The 17671-nt window shown below is 44.2% G+C and overlaps 6 protein-coding genes across 7 annotated transcripts; 3 read left to right on the forward strand and 3 right to left on the reverse strand.

The window, feature by feature from the left end:
- Positions 1-1605: 1605 nt before the first annotated feature.
- Positions 1606-9779, reverse strand: LOC6493954 (activating transcription factor 7-interacting protein 1). Its single transcript, XM_014906990.3, has 5 exons — positions 9336-9779; positions 6026-6184; positions 3003-5961; positions 2502-2947; positions 1606-2434 (listed from the first exon to the last, which is right to left on the reverse strand). The coding sequence occupies exons 2-5, from the start codon at positions 6135-6137 to the stop codon at positions 1980-1982; spliced, it is 3972 nt and encodes a 1323-aa protein (XP_014762476.1). The 5' UTR covers positions 6138-6184; positions 9336-9779; the 3' UTR covers positions 1606-1979.
- A 296-nt stretch (positions 9780-10075) lies between these two features.
- LOC6496611 (transmembrane protein 223) lies at positions 10076-11070 on the forward strand. The gene is made up of 2 exons (XM_001961221.4): positions 10076-10657; positions 10712-11070. The coding sequence occupies exons 1-2, from the start codon at positions 10249-10251 to the stop codon at positions 11002-11004; spliced, it is 702 nt and encodes a 233-aa protein (XP_001961257.1). The 5' UTR covers positions 10076-10248; the 3' UTR covers positions 11005-11070.
- Positions 11016-11443, reverse strand: LOC6493952 (H/ACA ribonucleoprotein complex subunit 3). Its single transcript, XM_001961222.4, has 2 exons — positions 11282-11443; positions 11016-11218 (listed from the first exon to the last, which is right to left on the reverse strand). The coding sequence occupies exons 1-2, from the start codon at positions 11333-11335 to the stop codon at positions 11078-11080; spliced, it is 195 nt and encodes a 64-aa protein (XP_001961258.1). The 5' UTR covers positions 11336-11443; the 3' UTR covers positions 11016-11077.
- A 119-nt stretch (positions 11444-11562) lies between these two features.
- Positions 11563-12668, forward strand: LOC6496612 (crossover junction endonuclease EME1). Its single transcript, XM_001961223.4, has one exon. The coding sequence runs from the start codon at positions 11653-11655 to the stop codon at positions 12568-12570; it is 918 nt and encodes a 305-aa protein (XP_001961259.1). The 5' UTR covers positions 11563-11652; the 3' UTR covers positions 12571-12668.
- LOC6493951 (transmembrane protein 170A) lies at positions 12568-13673 on the reverse strand. Of its 2 annotated transcripts, none has more exons than XM_014906989.3 (2): positions 13348-13673; positions 12568-13282 (listed from the first exon to the last, which is right to left on the reverse strand). In XM_014906989.3, the coding sequence occupies exon 2, from the start codon at positions 13165-13167 to the stop codon at positions 12772-12774; it is 396 nt and encodes a 131-aa protein (XP_014762475.1). In that variant the 5' UTR covers positions 13168-13282; positions 13348-13673; the 3' UTR covers positions 12568-12771. The 2 variants fall into 2 exon arrangements, with proteins under 2 accessions (XP_014762475.1, XP_001961260.1); XM_001961224.4 differs by having other exon boundaries at positions 13340-13672.
- A 321-nt stretch (positions 13674-13994) lies between these two features.
- On the forward strand, positions 13995-16680 carry LOC6496613 (deubiquitinase DESI2). The gene is made up of 5 exons (XM_001961225.4): positions 13995-14191; positions 14554-14740; positions 14801-15109; positions 15619-15707; positions 15766-16680. The coding sequence occupies exons 2-5, from the start codon at positions 14603-14605 to the stop codon at positions 15845-15847; spliced, it is 618 nt and encodes a 205-aa protein (XP_001961261.1). The 5' UTR covers positions 13995-14191; positions 14554-14602; the 3' UTR covers positions 15848-16680.
- The last annotated feature ends 991 nt before the right edge of the window (positions 16681-17671 follow it).

The raw sequence follows: 17671 nt of genomic DNA on the forward strand, positions 1-17671 counted from the left end.
GACCGTCGTACTCCCCTACGCTCAATATTATTGATAATGGTTGGGTATGGCTCTTATGAAATTCATATAAACAAGAACGACACATTGAGCATGTGGAATTGTGAAAAAATGCCATTAAATTGGACAAATTAAAGTTCGAATTAAAGTCACACACGCATTACAAGAGTTGTAATAAATTTATAAATAATGTTAAAATGAAAATAAATAAGCACTTTCAGTTTTAAATTATGGATTAAAAGCGAAAATATCGACCCCTACAGTGCACACCTCCCTAGACCTTAATATGTATAATAAAACTAAAAAGGAAATGGTTCCTATATACTATTAAAGGGTATCTACTAACTACTTTCTTGTTTATCCCTGATATGGTAGATTACAATGAGAACTAGGTCACACTTAGATCTATTGTGTTACCGTATTTTTGGATCCTACCGTGGCCAAGAAACCTCATAACTAGCTGTTCTCCAGCCTGAGGCTTTGGTGAATTTCTGAATTCTGTCTTCTGGGGATCCAAGTCTGACCTAGATGTTGATTAAGAACCTACTGTTGAGACTGTAAGACCGGATATCGATTATGATGACTGTGATAGCCGTGCTAATGCGGGTCCTATACATCCTTAGTAGAACTGGAATGTCCTTTTCTTCGAAGCCAGAGTTGGCGGAATAACCGGTAAATTGAAACGGAGTCCCAGCTGAGCTGGGTATATGAGGCTATTGGTAAGCCAGTACCCTCCATTTCAGATTGGAGCGGCGTGATGGTGTCTATACGAGCCAGTTCGACTGGCATGCAGTTGCCCGTATAGTGATATTTTATTACAAAATTTAAAAAATAATAAACTCAGTTTTTCCGAAGTTTTTAATCAACAATTTAATACAATTGTATAAAACGTCTTCCTTTCTTTCCTTTTCTTCTTTCCTTTTATGTTCATTTAGCGAATTAGTCGCCTTGAATATTTTGAATAAATTATAAAGATATAACTTTAATGGTTTACATGATATTTTAATAGATCGTACACCTAGGAAAAATATTCTTATGACGCACAGTGTATTTTACAATTTTATTGAAATTTATTTGAAGGTAAAAATAATAATAATCTATTGTATAAAAGTATTAAAAATAAATTAAACAGATACAAAAAAATAACATTTTAAAAATACAAATTAAATGTAAAAAAAAAATTGAAATATTTTTTAGAGATTAAAAATAATACTAATTTTACTTAATGAAGTAACACTGTTCCCTTCGTGGAGTGGCCGGAAAGTGCGGCCGCGCCAGTGACCCCCAAATTGGAAGCCAAACTCACGTAAATGGGCGTCCATGTATGGCCATGTATGTATATTTCATATGCCATCGATTGCAGGCAGGCAGACCCTTGAAAACCCAAACAATGGGAGGTCCTGGGAAGTCATGTGCCGTGGCAAGGCATGCATAATGGCCGGCCAGATCATAATGCAAATACCCCCGGCGAGTTCCACTTATGCGCCAATTATAGAGACACTTTTCCAATATTTGCTCACGTCGACTGGGAGGTCATTTTCAATTATTGGACTTGGTTAGAGGCAGGTCCTGACTCCTTCCGTTGTTGGACAAATAGAAACAATCGAGTTAGTGGTTTATTTGTACGTTTAAAACTTCCGGCATTTAATGTTTATTTCAGTGATGGTATTATTTCATATTTGTATATGTTTATAGCCTAATTATTACTGACGTCCCATTGGGACCACGACTACGATCGGCTTGCGAGTGCAGTCCGACTCGGCTGTAGAGAATTGGCTGCTTGGCGAAGTAATTTCTTAAAATTGTACAATTAAAATCGCTACGAAACTTAATAATTAACTCATAATTCAGACTAAGATCGAGAAATAAACTAACAGAGCAACCCAATGGTGACTTCAAAAGAAGCTAAAATGCTGGCATAATAAATATGTGTATGTGGGTTGGTCCGCCTAGGGACTAATACTAGAAGGGGCGCCGCTCATTTAGGACCATGTCTTGGGCAGGCTGAACGCCCCGAAGCGCTGGTGATCGTCCACCCCCCGCACGGCAAAGTAGTAGCGCTGGTTTTCCTGGAACTGGTTTAGCGTGACGGCCATTGGCAGCAGCATTGCCTTGACGTCGCCGACGTGCCGCCAGCTGTCCGTGCTCGGCTCGTGGATCGTCTCCTGGTAGGCGTATATCTGGTACGTCACACACTCGGCGTACCGCACACTGGTGTCCTCCAGGGTCCACGAAATGACGATGCCCGTGTCCAGCAGACTGATCCGTATCACCGGTCGCGACGGTGGCAGCCTCCAGGCGGGACTGAAGGGGTTCAGGGGCGACGCCGGAAGTGGTGCTGGATGTGAGTATCGCAATCGCCCGGCAGTCGGCGGCGTGTTCTCCGACCGGATCTGCATAGTGACGTTCGATCCTCCCGAATTACGCTGGCCCGCTACTGTTTTCAAAAGAGAGAGGTTGTTATTAAAACGCTTCAATGGAATGTGTAGGGTTTGGATACGAACCTCCTGGAGGGGTTTGGACCATCTGGCGGGAATTCGCACGCGCCAATTGCATTGGCGAGGCTCGCACGACAGTCCCGTTGCCGGCACGGCCGGCGGCTGCTGCCGGACCTGCTGTCGCCAGGGCTGCCGCTGCGGCTGCTACAGCGTTCCTCTTCACCGCCAGGTTGGCCGCCTGGCGCAGGCGAGCGTTGGCCTCGATGGCCGCTTTCGCAGCTGCGTTGGCATCATCCTCGTCCGTCAGGTCGATGACCGCCTTCTCCTTGGGCTTGGCCGGCGCTAAGCTGGTCGGCTGCTGCAGGGCATAGCCGGCAGGCACCTCGGGGGCAGCGGCGGAAGAAGTGGGCACAGAAGCGTTGCCTCCCGAGTTGGGCGGCGCCTGGGAACGCACTTTGGTGGTGCACTTGGGCGCCGTCTTGGAGGAACCGGGCATGGGACCCGGGCGAGACCTACGATAAACAAAATGGTTATTAAGGATTCTTCCGCCGCTCAAGAAACACTCACGGTTGGTATTGCGGTGACTGCTGCTGCTGCTGTTGCTGCTGCTGCTGTTGCTGCTGCTGCTGCTTCTGGGACATGTAGTTCTGAGCCGAGTTCCGCTGACGCATGGCCGCCGCCTTGGCCGCCGCCGCTGCTGCAATGGAGGCCGTGTTGCCGGTGGACTTGGACGCTTGGAGAGCTCTCTGAGGCGAGGATGGCAGGCGGTGCAGATTGGGCTGGTTGTTGATCTGGGGCTTGGGCAGAACGTTGGAGGGGATCGGGCGCTGGGGAGTGACCTTTTGCATGCAGCCCCTACGCACCGGAGGCACGGCATTGGGCGGCGATGCCGCCGGAGATGGGCCTGCGAAGGTGCTGGTCCGCTGCTGCTGCTGCTCGAGCTGTTGGTGTTGCGGGCTGGTATTGGGACTGGGTACGGGCGGTCTGGCCCTCATGGGCAAGCGCATTGGCGAGGTGCTGGCCTTGGGTGGTGTGCCGCTGGGTGGCGCCAACATTCCACTGCCTGCAGAAGACGTTGACGGCTGCTCCGGAGCAGCTACAGAGGGCTTCATCGCCTTGAACGGAATGCCCACTTGCAGGCCCACGGCCCGCGTTATTCGCACCGGGGCTGTGAAGTGAGAGTTCTTCGTCTCCAGGTCCTTGAGGACCCGCTTGTGCACTGTGTCGAGGTCGAGGAACTGCTTCGATACCTCGGCGATCTTGCGCCGGTAGGCGGCCAGCAGGTTTTCGCACTTCTCCAACTGGGACCGCAGGTCCGCGAACTCGCTTTTCACCAGCATGCCCTCGACCACCTTCTGCAGCACCAGCTCCTCCAGGTCGTTGCGGGTCATTTGGTCGAAGCTTTTGCGGAAATTCCTAACAAACTCCATTTTGAATGGCTTCACATCCGCCTTGATCTCCGGCTCGGGCTTCAGGTCCAGCACCAACTCCGTTTCCTCCTGCCCTTTGACCTCCTCCTGACCCTTGACCTCCTCCTTGCTCTGGTCCTTGTCCGCATGCTCGTCCAGATCGATTTGCAAGTTGCCTTCGCAGGAGCTGTTCGAGTCCGACTCGTCAGTCTTTAGTTTTTTGTTGGGAACCTCCTCGGCCGGTTTGGAGTTGGCATCCCCTTCCAAGTCCAAATGGTCGTGGCTTCTCTTGGTCACCGCCATTTTTCCCTCTCCAGTGGCTGCTTTCAGGCCTCCTGCCTCCAGATCGGATGGCGCTTTCTCATCAGTGCTCAGGCGCACCCGCTTGGACGCCGGTTCCTGGACATCCTCGCCTGGGCGCAGAAGGTTGCTGCTCGAATTGCTGTTCCCATTCTCCGTGCAAACGGGTTTCTCCTTCACCGGCGCCTTGACCTTCTCGAACTGATCGCAGGCATTGTCGGAGTTGTCCACCTGCAGGGACTTCTCGGCAGGTGGCTTAGTGAGGGCTTCCGTGGATACGGCTTCTATGTCAGGGATCTTAGGGGTTTCTTCGACAGCTTCTTGCACAGACGGCTCTTCATCCTCGTCTTCTGAGACCAGAACTACTTCATCGTCCTTATTCGACTCAACTGGTTTAGGTGCCTCTGGCTTCTCGATCCTTTCTCCGTTCGTCGCATCTTTCGCCTCGGCCTTCTTGGACTTCTCAATGGACTCGAAGAAAATGACCTCATCGTCGGATTCGGGTTCTTTAGCCGCTTCTTTTAAAGTTTCTTTGTTCTTCACCTCGCTTTCTTTGTCCTTCTCATTGCCCTCCAAACTGGAAGGATCTTCGGAGACCCCATTGACTTTGGGGGCTTCTTGGTCGCCATCCTGCTCGTCCTTGGACTTCTCCTTCCCAGAGCCCTGGGAGTTGGCCTCCAGTAGCAAGTCATCTATGCTGGTATCCTTCATTTCCTGCGTTTCAGTGCGGTTGGTAACTTCTCCCACGGCCTTGCCCTCCGGCTCCTCCGCCGCCAACTTCGGCTCTTCACCATCAACCCACATGGCTTCCTCTGGGTCCTTCACTACTTTATCTTCCTCGGCTTCCACAGCCTTTGGTTCACTTTCTTCGACCGACTCAGGGGCCTCTTCCTCTGTCGCTTTCGACTCTTCGACTGCTTCCACCAGCTCAACTGAGGTGGTATCCTCCTCCTTCTTCTCGTCTGTATCTTCTATGGGAATGTCGGACTCCTTCACCTCCGTGGACTCGTCCGAGGAGTCTAGATCTATGATGTCTGTGGATGACTTTCTCTGTGGCTTGGGTTTATCAGCCTTTATGTCATCGAGGATATCATCATCATCGGAGGATATGTCCTCTAGATCATTGTCAATGGGTTTCTTGACGGCCTTCTTGGCTTTTGTTTTCAGGGATTTCTGCGAAGCAGCTCCCTCGAACTCATCGGCACTGGAAATATTGTCCAAAGCGTCCTCGAACTCGTCTTCCGAGGTGTTTATCTTCGCCGATGTCTTGTCCTCCCCCACTTCGGCTGCTGAGGTAGAATTTTCTTCCGGCTTTGGCTCGCTCTCTTCCTCTTTCGCGTCCGTAGAGCTCTCAGGTGCTGGCACGTCCTGGTCAGGATCTTCGATGACTTCAACGTCCTTGCCCTCGCTTTTATTATCCGCGTCAAGCTCGGATTCAGTCTCCACGTTGCTGAGTTCTATTACATCCGTTGCTGCTGAAGAATCTTCCTCTTTTTTGTTCTCCTTTTCCGCTCCTATTTCTTCCTCTTTTCCTTCTAACTGATTCTCGACTGGCTCGGCAGCTGTTTTTTGATTTTCTGACCCAGCGTCGGATTTATCGGAAAGTTTATCGGAATTATCCAATTCATCGGAATTTTTGGGACTGCGATCGACAATGGAGCTTATCTTGTCCAGCAATGCGTCCAGATCCCTGCCGGCGTTTTGATCCTTAACTGACTCGGTTATCGGATCGGACACAGTGTCGTCCACTTCATCGCCGTTGGCTATTTTTTCATCCTTTATACTGGCAGTGGAACTGATCGAGGTCTTGCCAAGAGCTACATTTTAAAATTTACGATGCATCAAAAACTATCGGATAATGCGGAGCAAAGCTATGCTTACCAGGGGTGGGCAGGGGCGGCACATCACTATCGAGCTCAGCGGACATGGTCCGCAGTAAAGCGCCCTCTGTCGACAGCTCCTTTAGGTCTACGTTTTGGCTTATTTCCATCATTTTGAAAACTCTTTATCGAATTCTACTTAAAGTGGACACATTGAAATCTGAAAAACAAAGGGACATTGGTTATAAGGAGGTAAGGTATGTGACAACCCTATTTCAGAAAATATTTCTATTTCAGAGTTCGATTCGATTCAAAACAAGCGATACTATCAAGGGATTACCAGAACTATTTTTAGAAAAATTTAATTGAAAATCAAAAATAACGTTTCCTAAAATGCCAGGCAGCATGAAAGCTTTCGGGAAAGCTCTTCAAGCTTAAACAGCATTTTTAACGCATAAGAAACCAAAACAGAGGTTGGGAATTATATTTACGAATTACATAAATAGGTATTCCTATCACTCCCAACCCGCATTAGCCGAACCCCCATCGCCAAGACTCGTAGACCTTTGAACAGAATCTGGGGGTATCGAACTATCGTATGGTGGTGCTTATAAATACACCTTAGATAATGGTATAATCAGCAACACCGATCCCGAAACTCCAAAACCAGAATCATATCTCAAGATGAACAGCTTTTGTGTTTCGAGTCGGGTGGATTTTGTGTGTATCTATAGACTAACCATGTGTTATTATTGTTCGTCGTGATGATTGTTCGTCGTTGTTCGTTTACGAACGCAACAAAAACAACGGCGGTGCAGAAACCCAAGCAAAACGACGATACCAAAGAGAAGGTGCGAGAAAAAAAGGTGCAATAAGGGGGAATCGGAAAAGTTCCTTGGCACTACCAGACATTTTTTTTTGAAAACTTTCAAATAAAATGACATTTACAGTTTTTTTTACTTAAAACGATATAAAATGAGGTTATGTATCATGTATTTATGCCCATTTAGATATACGGGTGTTTGTATGTTTGTATAATAGAGTATGTACAGTTCCAATGACAAAGAGGACTATAAAAAGGACTTACAGAATCTGATACTGGAGATTTTTGTATTTAATTGAAGTTTCGAATTAGCTACACTTGGAGAAATCAAAATGACTTGAAGTTCTCGCCGCGTTCAGAGCACCACTGAACAAAACGAGCGCCGCCAAACCAGCTGACGACTGACGAAAGAGAGCGACCGAGGCAGAGAGAAAGGGGGAAAGCGGCAGTGCAAGTGAGAGAGAGCAAAAGTGGGCGTGGCGTAGGATGATAAGATTCGATAATGTCACTCCAAGTGAAAGAAAAAGTAATCACTTTCACATCCCGACCTTTGACATTGCACCCTACACTTGCTTGTAGTGACGTCATCCTAGGGTAACTGCTGGTTCCCCTATACCCGGTCGCAAGGCCCCTATGCATGTCTTCTTCTGCCTCAGCAAGTTGGCAGTCCTGTTACTACGCGTTAATTGCTGCGAAAAAGACAAAAGGGGTGGGTAGGGGTTAATGAGTTGGCATGGGACGCCGCTGGAAGGACTCGGCATGACCCAGCCAAGGGATCTTCGTGAAACCAAAATCTGCTTTTGATGAAAAGAAAACAGAAACCAATCGTGTAATAATAGCAAAAATAGAACGCGTTTTAACATATATACGTTTGTTTGCTTGCGTGCGAGCGGGAGGGCGAGATGCAGCCGCAGGTGGTTAGAGCGGGACAACCATACGTAACCCTAAGATGATTACTTCAAACGGGAAAAGTAGGGTATTTAAATTTAGGAAAATCTGTGTATATTCATTTAAACTAAAACAAAACACACTAATTTAAACCAAAAATAAACAGGTGGGGGAGTTAGTAGAAAGAGGGGGTGGGGTGGAGGTAAAGTGGTCTGACAAAACCCCTCATCGAAAATCATTCCAAACCTCAGGAAGTCGGAATTAGAACCCAAGATTGGGATATGGTCGGGACTTTCGAAGTTCAACTTAGGACCTTGGCAGGATACCGGTTTGGGATGGACGGAGAACGGCCGAGAGTCGGTGCGGGAGAGTAAGAGCAGAGGCCAGACATACTAAATATATGTATTTGTGTGTGTGTGCAATTGAACAAAGTTCGCGTAGCACCGAATACCACACGACAAAACTGTTGTTGGCGTCGTACAACGAGACGAACCGAAAGATACAACAGCAGAGAGAAATAAAAAACTAAAAAAACCAAAAGTGAGGCATCATTAGGATTACCTCCAGGTCAAAACTTGAACCATGGGTAACCATTCCGGTTGGGAACCGTGGTCCCACGGACTTTGGCGTTACTGGATCGAATTTTTTTACCCCGAATATTATGCCCATATTACTATCTCCTGTTTTGGTTTAGAACTTGTGCCTTTACATGCCAAAGCATATAAAAATACAGCCACCTATCAAATTTATTTCGCTGCCGGGGTCATGGCAGGGGGTCTATGTGTTCTAACGGCCTCAAACTTTGGAGTGGACATCTTCAAGTTGTGAAGTCTATTATCGCCATCTCACTCGCACCCGCTCTTACAGTGTGTGTGTGTGTGAGTTTGTATGTATATCAGAATGTGTATGTGTGCAATTTTGCAACGCGTTCACATTCTTTTTAGGTTACGTATCGATTTTGCTGCGAAGTGAGGTTAGGTCCGAAAACATCCATGGATCCGGGAATTATGGAGATCCCGTAATGCTCCTTTGGACCCTAGAGCGCCGCCTAGGAAGATCTGATTACAGACCCGGTCTCCTGTGCCACCCCAAAATAGGGTGGACAGGCTAAGCCACAGCCCAGGGGAAAAAAACAAAACGGGCCAACATTTTCATTTACCTAATGTACAATTTTATGTTTTCAGGGTTGCCAGGTTAGCAACATGTGCCCCCCTAATATTAGGTAAATCGAAATAAACCCAATTAGAGGCATCTTTGACGCAATAAAACATACATTGTCATGCTGGCAGGGTAGGGTTGCCACCGGCATGGCATGTGTATTTTCGTTGCTATAGTTATAGACAAGACCCAATCATATGCGCTAGTTACTGATAATCACCAACCTATGAAATAAAACCCAAAAACAAAGATCAGATTTCAAAATATATATCTTCACTACGGACACTTGACAACCCTAAAAACAAAAATGTCTTAAAAAGACTCTCGGCATATCTTTTGACGTATGGAGCCTTTCCAGAACCGAAAACTATTGAAAAACTCCCAACAGTAAGTTCCCGATCAACCATTATATGCATATACTAAAATAAAAAATTAATTTCATTCAACAGTGTTTTTTATATCTTATAAATAAAACGATATATAAAACATTTACTCCACTAACCTTCCTGCAGCACGAAAAACTCATTTATTAACTATACAATCACACGTTAAGTCAGAATATGACATGTCCTTACTGCGGACCGGCTGTTTTCAATATTTTGAACGTTTTTAACAGTTTTTCGGCGATTTGTTTACAGAATCAAATCACATCTGCGTCCGATGCCCTTTAACGATGGTGAAAAACAGACTGAAGCAGACAAAAACAAAAGGGGCGAAAAGAACCAGTCCGGACACAACTAGTTCCTGAACAGATCAGAAACAGTCGGGATGTGGGATACAGATGGGCTAGAGACAGATTTAATTTAAATACTTAAAATATTTATTTCCTGCTTCCTAGGCGCAAGTTTTACAACCAAAGATAGTTCCTAAAATTTTATTTAAAAAATTGTACCATAAACATACTTTGTTATTTTGATGTCCCAAATTTTTAAAATACATTAATTTAAATCTGAAAATTAAATCTGAAATTAAATAAACAAAAACTATTTATAAAAATTCAAACATCCCTCGTGAGGCCCAGTGACATCACTAAAATCGAACCAATGACACTGTCAGGGGTGGAATAATGAACCACTAATACAGGAGAGCGGCATAAAGGTCCAATAATATCTGATCGCATCAAGAAAATAACGATAAATAAAAAAATTTCATTAAGCTAAGTATTAAAAAAAATATAAACATTCGAAAAAAATTATTCTATAATCTTCTGCTCCAAATCGGATAAAATTTTCTTGAAAATTATAATATTTCCGAACCGGCAGGAGGAACTAAAGCCTGCCATCCCTGAAGGCGGTGTTTTAAATCAGTTCCGGTTCGAAACCTGCGAATGAATGGCAAGTGGAACAAAATATAAACATCTGTAGATTGTAGGTTATTTGTTTTATAATAACAAATGCCGAAACTTTTCAATTAAAATGAGCAACCTACTGAATTTCGCCCTGAGGCAGGGTGCCAATTTCCTCAAGAGGCACAGTCTTCAAAGTCTGCGCCTGGCAGCAGTGCCAAGTGTTGTCTCAAAATCGCCGGTACCAGCTCCCACTCTAAAAAGGTTTGCCACCCAAGCTGCCCCCTTCGATGTGAACACCACTCTACCCAAGGACATAATACTCTTTAAATATGAGAACCCGCGCTTCTACAATATGCTGAATTTCTTCGGCGTTTGCCAGTTTGTGTTCTGGACATATTTATCGCATTTTGCGTTCACCACGTTGAAAGATGCGCCCGTGGTGGAGAATCCCGACGAGGAGCTCAAGTGGTATCAGCGAATAAATCTCGGAGACAACAAGTACCGAAATGGCATTACCATTTGTAGTTTCCTGATAGGTAAGACTATAGAAGATACTTTATTTTCTTTCTTAAAAAAATTCGTTGTTTTAGGGTATGGAATCCTGTTTGCCGTCTGGATGTTTACCCTTCGCTCTGTGCGATTTCTCATCCTGCGCAAGGGCGGCCAAAGCGTGTCCTTTGTGACCTATGGACCCTTCAATCGAAATCGTATTATAACAGTACCACTTAAATGTGTTTCCGCCGAGGAGTCTCGGAATATGGCCCGCGTGCACCTGCCAATCAAAGTCAAGGGCAAGACCCTCTACTATGTCCTGGACATGCGCGGCGAGTTTCGAAATCCCCAGCTATTTGACTACACGGCGGGCCTGAAGCGCCGCATTTAAACTCGGGTTAGTTAGGAATTGTTACTTATTATTTGTAAATAAAGATTGTACACTAATTAACTTAAATGCCGGCTTAGTAGATGGGCTCTGGCTTCTGTGTCAGCAGCAGACCAAAGCGCTTCTTGATGGTGATCCTATGACGAGAGTACTTGTCCTCCGGCGAGAATCGGGCAGGATGAGCGGACAAGGTGGGACGGCCATCCTCAGTGCGTTTCTGCGCGATATAAAAAATAAATCAGTTTTGTTCGTCCCCACGCTGTGGGTTGTGTGATATTACCTTCAGAGTGTAGACACGGTCTCCGTTTTCGTTAATAGTATACATTAGATACATGTTGGCTTGGTTTTTAACAGAATAGTTTCTTTTAATATGTAAGTAAATAAAAACACGTGTGGCGTGCGTAGCTTCTTCTTCGTATTTACCAACCTTTTATTCCGATGTTTTTAACACTGATTTTCTTCGCAAGTTTTGCAGCACCGTAATAAATTTTGACATATTTATCTACATTTGGTTGCTGTACAGGGTTTAGTCCTTTAAATTGGTTACTGTACAGGGTTGAATGGTTAAACATTTAGTGTTGTAAAGTGAGGTCGAATACTTGAAAAAATCTCATCTTTTATTGTCGAAGGCGCCAACTTCCTTAATCTCCAATGTCGGATAAAGTGGACAAGCTGCGGAAGCAGGCTCTCCGGGAGCAACAAAAACGCATTAAACCTGGAGAATGCCTTAAATACGTGCGGATGGTTATGGACACAGGATTTATGGGCCAGGAAGTGCTCCAACAGTTGGCGTCGACCGATCTGAAGTACGAGCTCCGAAGCTTGCCCCTGAGCCATTGCATCTTTTGGGAGCGCAACGTGGGCCAGCAAACGCTTGCCACTGGCACCACCAACAGTGGTCTGGATGACGCCTGGCAGCGGGAGAACCAGGTGGTCCAGTGGCTGTCCGAATCCAGTTTCCTTCAGGCGGTGAAACGGCAATATCTGGCCTGCATTGGACCCCAGTTGCGGGATGCTTTTCCCGATTGTCAGTACACCGTGGTCGTGCCTAAGCTGCGCCACGGCAAGAACAGCAGTTCTGCCAATCAGGACGCCTTGATCGAGCTTCAGTTGCTGCAAGAACTGCATGTGGAGCAGCTGGATCGCCCCGAGTCCCAGAATCTCTTTGCTTTTCTCCAGCGGTACACCAAGTCCATCGCGGAGGCTCCTTACAAAAAACAGCGCAATGAGTCGATGGGATGCTTCAAGAAGTACCTGGCCAACGACAAGAAGCAGTGCGTCCGCGTGGACCAAGGCAATGGCTTTGGCCGCCTATGGCAGCAGCACCTCAATCGCCTGCCGCTGGTCACCCTGGAGGTGGCCGAGTCCATTATAGCCCAGTATCCGTGTCCCAAGAAGATGCTGGACCACTTCTCGGACGACCCAGATGCCGTTCAAACTCTAGCGGACATGAAAATACGTCGCTGCAACGGACCCCAGCCGCTCCAGACGGAACGGCGCATAGGAAACGTCCTGAGCAACAAACTCTACACGCTGTACAATGCCAGGGATCCGAACACGCTTATCTGAAACATTATAGTCTGCTCATATATTTGGCTCCTAGGTGTACAATTGTACAATTATATTTAGAATAACTTCTGTCGTAATAAAAGTATTTTTAAAAATCACATTATTCTTATAAACTTAGCTGTGTATTGAAAGAATTGTACCCCGCCCCTTGCATAGATGGCATTCCAGGTTCATGGATTCTAAAAGATGATTGGTAGTGGATTATAGCGTAGCCAGGATGCGGGTGAAGCCAAGGCAGGCCGAGACTATAGTTTGCCCAAGGCCCCAGACCATTGCATAGATGGGCGACATGGGCAGGCTGGAGGCGCGGTGGACAAAGGAGATGACGGCGCTGCTGATGATGCCGCTCGATGCCGGCGACAGGAAGCCCATGACCAGGATGAGAATCGAAAAGAAGCGGCCGAATTTGTGCTTACGCAGTGTAAAGAAGGCCACCACGGCAGCGCAGGTGTGGATAAAGATGGACGAGAAGAGGGCCCACAGGAAAACGTGGTACCACATCTCGCGGAAGGTGTTCAGCCGTGCCTGCGAGCGCAGACCCATTACGTCGGCGATGGTGTCCAGCTCATCGGTGTCGTCGGGATCGTAAAGAAACATGATTGCGGTCTGGTGTTCCTGGTAGATGGCTACCGCTACCTAATTACGTTGCTAGTTATTGCTTTTCCGTTGCTTTGGGTTGGTCTGCTGCATCGCTCTGTCGAGTTTCCACCGCCTGGAAGGAATTTGGTTTTAGTGTACTGATGAATTTAAGGCCTTCATTAAGACTTACGCCCACACCTGCCTGAACTACACCCTTTCCGGCACCAATGTTCAGTAATTCTTGGTCCTTGCTATAACATAGTTGCAATTATTATTTGGTTTTTAAGTGCCCCACAATCGATAAAGCGCTGCTCCGAGACTGTTGTTCTCGGTGCGCTGCAGCCGTAGTCCTTAGTGTTTAGTCCAGATAGTATTTTTGGGTAGCCAATGCTGCGCCCAATTATCAAAGTTCAACTATTTTTCACCAAAAACCTTTAATTATTGAGTTTTTTTGTCTGGGAATCATCTGTTCTGTAGTTTCACTTTTTTGCACAAGGTGGCGACAAAACTATGTTTATAGCCTCATCTGAACAGTGCTGCCAGATTGGCAATTTAGTTGAATTTCAAGACCCTAGAAATTTAAAACAAAAAAATTTAATTTTTTTTTTAAATACTAAAATTCTTTTTCCCAAAGAAAAAATAATAATAATAAATATAAAGAATAAAGATTTTATATATTATCCAGCATATTAATAGTTGCAATCAATTTTTCTTGCAGGTGTGAAGGTTTTGCCAACGATTATATTTTAACTATAGGTTTTAGCAAAAATTTAAAGATTTAATAAATAATTTCCAGAAATCAAAGCTAAAAAAAAGAAAGCTAAATATAGCCGGAAAATTGCCACACTGGCAACACTCACTGCAACTCTACAGACCAATGACAACTCTACAAACCAATCCATAAACAAAAAAATTTTGTGTAAACTGAAAACAAAAGCGGAAGTCGAAAAGCTACGTTTTAGAATATAATTTGGACCCTATGATTTGTTAAATTTTTGTTTGGAGCATGGGATGCTGAGAGTCCATTAACAGGTTGCAAGGTGTAAGTTCTCCGTCCGCTATGACACATTTCTTCGAAAGTGTGTATATACAGACGTACATACATATTTATCCACAGTCTGTCAAGTAATTCTCTGCGAACTGAAGGGATTTGAAAGAAAATAAAAATAAAAATGTTTATTTGTACACACCTCCCGGCTGTTATCACAATAATATTGCTTTAAGTGCAAGCTGAAACCTTTTAATGTGATTTTGTCATTCGAACAAAAACCTCAAAAAACTCAAAATCTGTCTAATCTGTCCTTTGTGAAATGCAAACATTTAACTGACTAAACTGCCGACCATCAAAACCGCAGCCCAGCAAAGCATATGCCCGATTAATTAATGGTCTCTCCCCCACTACAGACTTTATATTCGAGTTCGTGCCCCGCTGAAGCAACAACGCATTTAATCAATGTTCTCCAACGGACTGCCGTGCAATCTTTCGTTTCCGAGCTGTCTCAGTGTGCCGAAAGACGAGATTGGTAATGAAGAGCTCCTGCCCTCCAACATGGGTACCCGCGAGCCTGTCATCCTCAATGTCTACGATATGGTAGCTTATCCCGCTCTAGTTCCCGATTGAATCCCGGAGTAAGATAATGTGTTTTTGCAGTACTGGATCAACGAGTACACCACCTCGATTGGCCTCGGCGTATTCCACTCCGGCGTAGAAGCCTTCGGAACGGAGTTCGCCTATGGTGGCCATCCCTTCCCCTTCACGGGCGTCTTCGAAATCTCGCCGCGCGACCATGACGAGCTGGGCGACCAGTTCCAGTTCCGCCAGAGCATTCAGATCGGCTGCACGGACTTCACCTACGAGGAGGTGCGCCGCATAGTCGAGGAGCTGGGCAACCAGTTTCGCGGCGACCGCTACCATCTGATGAACAACAACTGCAATCACTTCTCGGGCAACTTGACCCAGGTGAGTCGAGGGCACTCAGCTCCACCTGCTGAATCAGCACTCTTTTCGGGGGTGCCACGGAAATCTTGTCGAAACCCAAAAAAATTAGGGCGTGAGTTACTCGTCATTGAATCATCGGAACAATGGCCGCTGGGTGCCACCGCTGCTCCCTAAAAGTGATTTATTTTTATTTCCCATAATAATTAGAAAAGATTGACGCATCATTATTTTATTCCATGTAATGGTTAGGTTTTCCGTAGAGTTAACACACCGCTTTCTTCGAAAGGCATTCGAGCCAAGAAACCCAACTACCCGGACGGGCTTCTGGAACTTTGCCCATTCCGTTCATGGACACACCATAAATATTTACATCATATTGTAATGAAATTTGAGCTTTTAAAGCCGCAGAACACTTTGTTCAATATACAAAGTTTTCTGTCCGGCGATTTGAGTTCAAATTACAGAATTACAGAATATTAGACCCATGGAGTTTCGACTTTGGAATAAATGGTGTTCATTTTTCATTCCAGATACTTTGTGGCCAAGAAATACCCAGCTGGGTGAACCGTTTAGCGCATTTTAGCTCCTGTGTGCCATTTCTACAAAGATGTTTGCCAAAGTAAGTCTTCAAACTAATCGTATATAATTAAATGATATTTTAAATCCGACACTTTCAGAGAGTGGCTGACCCCGAATGCCTTGCAGCAGAGCATAACCACAATCCAAGAGCGCGAAGACTCCGACACCAGTCCACTCTGAGACATTACCTGACCGAGAATATGTCACTTGCAGACACAGACACCCAAGGAATCATAGTTTACATCCAGAAGGCAGCCCCCAGGACTAGGACTGCCGCCACTGTTACGTTACACAGGACGAAACGCCGGGTTCACTCACGTCTAAAACAATTTCCAAGCCAATAATGCCCAAAAAAAAAAAACAAACAGAAACCAGAAACCAGAAACGGAAAAGCAAAAAGCAACAACTATTATTAATAGACTTAATTTAGGCGAGATATACATACATACATACGTACATAGAACATCAACATACATAGATACATGCAAAGTGACTAAATTATTGGCTATTGTAATTCGTATTTGTAATATGACTATTCAGAATTAAGATATTATTAAGTGGCCGATAAATATAAGTAGCAGGCGCCGTCAGCAGCAAGCAGCAGTGTCATTTATAGAATTTTAAATTAAATTCGAAAGACATCGACAAAGAAACCATCATTAGGCACTTGCTAAATTGTACTAACAATACCACAGACATATTGGTGAAACGATATCAAAATGTTGCCCAATTTACTTGTTTACCTTTTTTGTCAGCGGTGGCGGGAGTTCTTATTACCTTTTTTTTAGGACCTCCCGCCCCCAAAAACCATCTGAACTCGTTTATTGAGCTAATTTAATAGTTGATTTCGTTTACACCATTATACCGAGCAGAGTTCATAAGCCGCATGTCTATCAAAACACCAAATTGATCTGTTATCAAGAATAATATGTACTTGACATTCTGATATTTACACATGCATAAATACTATTATTAAACATTTTTAAAGAAAAATATATTTTGATCGAAAACAATTGTTTGGCTTTTGTCTGGATTTGGGAGGAATGCGAGAAGAGTGGGAAGGTGCTATATGATTCATCGGATGATGCTACTGGAAGATTGTATTTTCTATTATCTGGGCACCCTCTTATCAGATCATCTATTTGCCCAAAAAATAGTCATCTTTTAGAACTTTCCTACCAAGAGAACTTACCCTGATGAATGACAATTATTAATTATTAAAGTATGCTACTTAAACTTAGGATTAATTACTTTAACTTTATTTAGAAGATTAAAGCACATCACTCTTTCAAAATTATTAACTGACACCATTTATGTAGAAGTTCTAAGAAACGAATTAAAAATAGGTGCTTGAGATTTTGGCAAATTGTAATATCTAAAATTTGGTTTATTCTTTTAAAATATAGATAAATGCTTAGATGAAACTTTAATTTAAACACTCATTTTGTGGTTCATTCTTTAACACTTATTTTGTGATTTAATATTAAAGTTATACCTGTAAAGATACGCGTGTGTGAAGTGCCATATTTGGATGAGCATTTTATCAATAATGAATGAAAAATTTAACAAAATTTTAATTTCTAACAAGAAGGCCTAACCTTTATGATGAAATGGCGTCTTTTTAGTGAAATTTTTGAATTAAAGTGTTGAAAAAAATAGTAATCATTTTTTGAAAATAAATTACGTATTCCATTACTTGTTCAATATATCCAGGAATATTGTGTAAAAATGTTCAAGCCATTTGTATTTCAGAAATCGAGATCACTCGATTCTTTAGAAATATGGTTTTGAAAAAACTTTAATTTAAAACTTGTTTAAACTCTAATGTCATCTGGCTCCCTTTTGGACACTCTAACATTGAAATAAAAAATAATGTATAACTCCCAAAATATTTATCGGCTGGAGTTAAAACAACCGATTTTTTCATTTCTTTCAAAGATTTAACTTCTTATAACCCCTTAAATAATAACCTTTATTTAGCCACCCTTTAAATCTCTTTAATAA

This window comes from Drosophila ananassae, chromosome 3L, assembly GCF_017639315.1.
Source record: "Drosophila ananassae strain 14024-0371.13 chromosome 3L, ASM1763931v2, whole genome shotgun sequence".
Taxonomy (NCBI): domain Eukaryota; kingdom Metazoa; phylum Arthropoda; class Insecta; order Diptera; family Drosophilidae; genus Drosophila; species Drosophila ananassae.

Excerpts from the sequence above, each read along its gene's own strand:
- LOC6496611 (XM_001961221.4), top strand. The coding sequence starts at position 10,249 with ATGAGCAACCTACTGAATTTCGCCCTGAGGCAGGGTGCCAATTTCCTC. Across the intron at positions 10,658-10,711 it reads CATTTGTAGTTTCCTGATAG|GGTATGGAATCCTGTTTGCC; the intron begins GTAAGACTATAG and ends TCGTTGTTTTAG.
- LOC6493952 (XM_001961222.4), bottom strand. The coding sequence starts at position 11,335 with ATGTATCTAATGTATACTATTAACGAAAACGGAGACCGTGTCTACACT. Across the intron at positions 11,219-11,281 it reads ACCGTGTCTACACTCTGAAG|AAACGCACTGAGGATGGCCG; the intron begins GTAATATCACAC and ends TATATCGCGCAG.
- LOC6496612 (XM_001961223.4), top strand. The coding sequence starts at position 11,653 with ATGTCGGATAAAGTGGACAAGCTGCGGAAGCAGGCTCTCCGGGAGCAA.
- LOC6496613 (XM_001961225.4), top strand. The coding sequence starts at position 14,603 with ATGTTCTCCAACGGACTGCCGTGCAATCTTTCGTTTCCGAGCTGTCTC. Across the intron at positions 14,741-14,800 it reads TCCTCAATGTCTACGATATG|TACTGGATCAACGAGTACAC; the intron begins GTAGCTTATCCC and ends GTGTTTTTGCAG. Across the intron at positions 15,110-15,618 it reads TCTCGGGCAACTTGACCCAG|ATACTTTGTGGCCAAGAAAT; the intron begins GTGAGTCGAGGG and ends TTTTCATTCCAG.
- LOC6493951 (XM_014906989.3), bottom strand. The coding sequence starts at position 13,167 with ATGTTTCTTTACGATCCCGACGACACCGATGAGCTGGACACCATCGCC.
- LOC6493954 (XM_014906990.3), bottom strand. The coding sequence starts at position 6,137 with ATGATGGAAATAAGCCAAAACGTAGACCTAAAGGAGCTGTCGACAGAG. Across the intron at positions 5,962-6,025 it reads GCCGCCCCTGCCCACCCCTG|CTCTTGGCAAGACCTCGATC; the intron begins GTAAGCATAGCT and ends TTTAAAATGTAG. Across the intron at positions 2,948-3,002 it reads CAGTCACCGCAATACCAACC|GTCTCGCCCGGGTCCCATGC; the intron begins GTGAGTGTTTCT and ends TGTTTATCGTAG.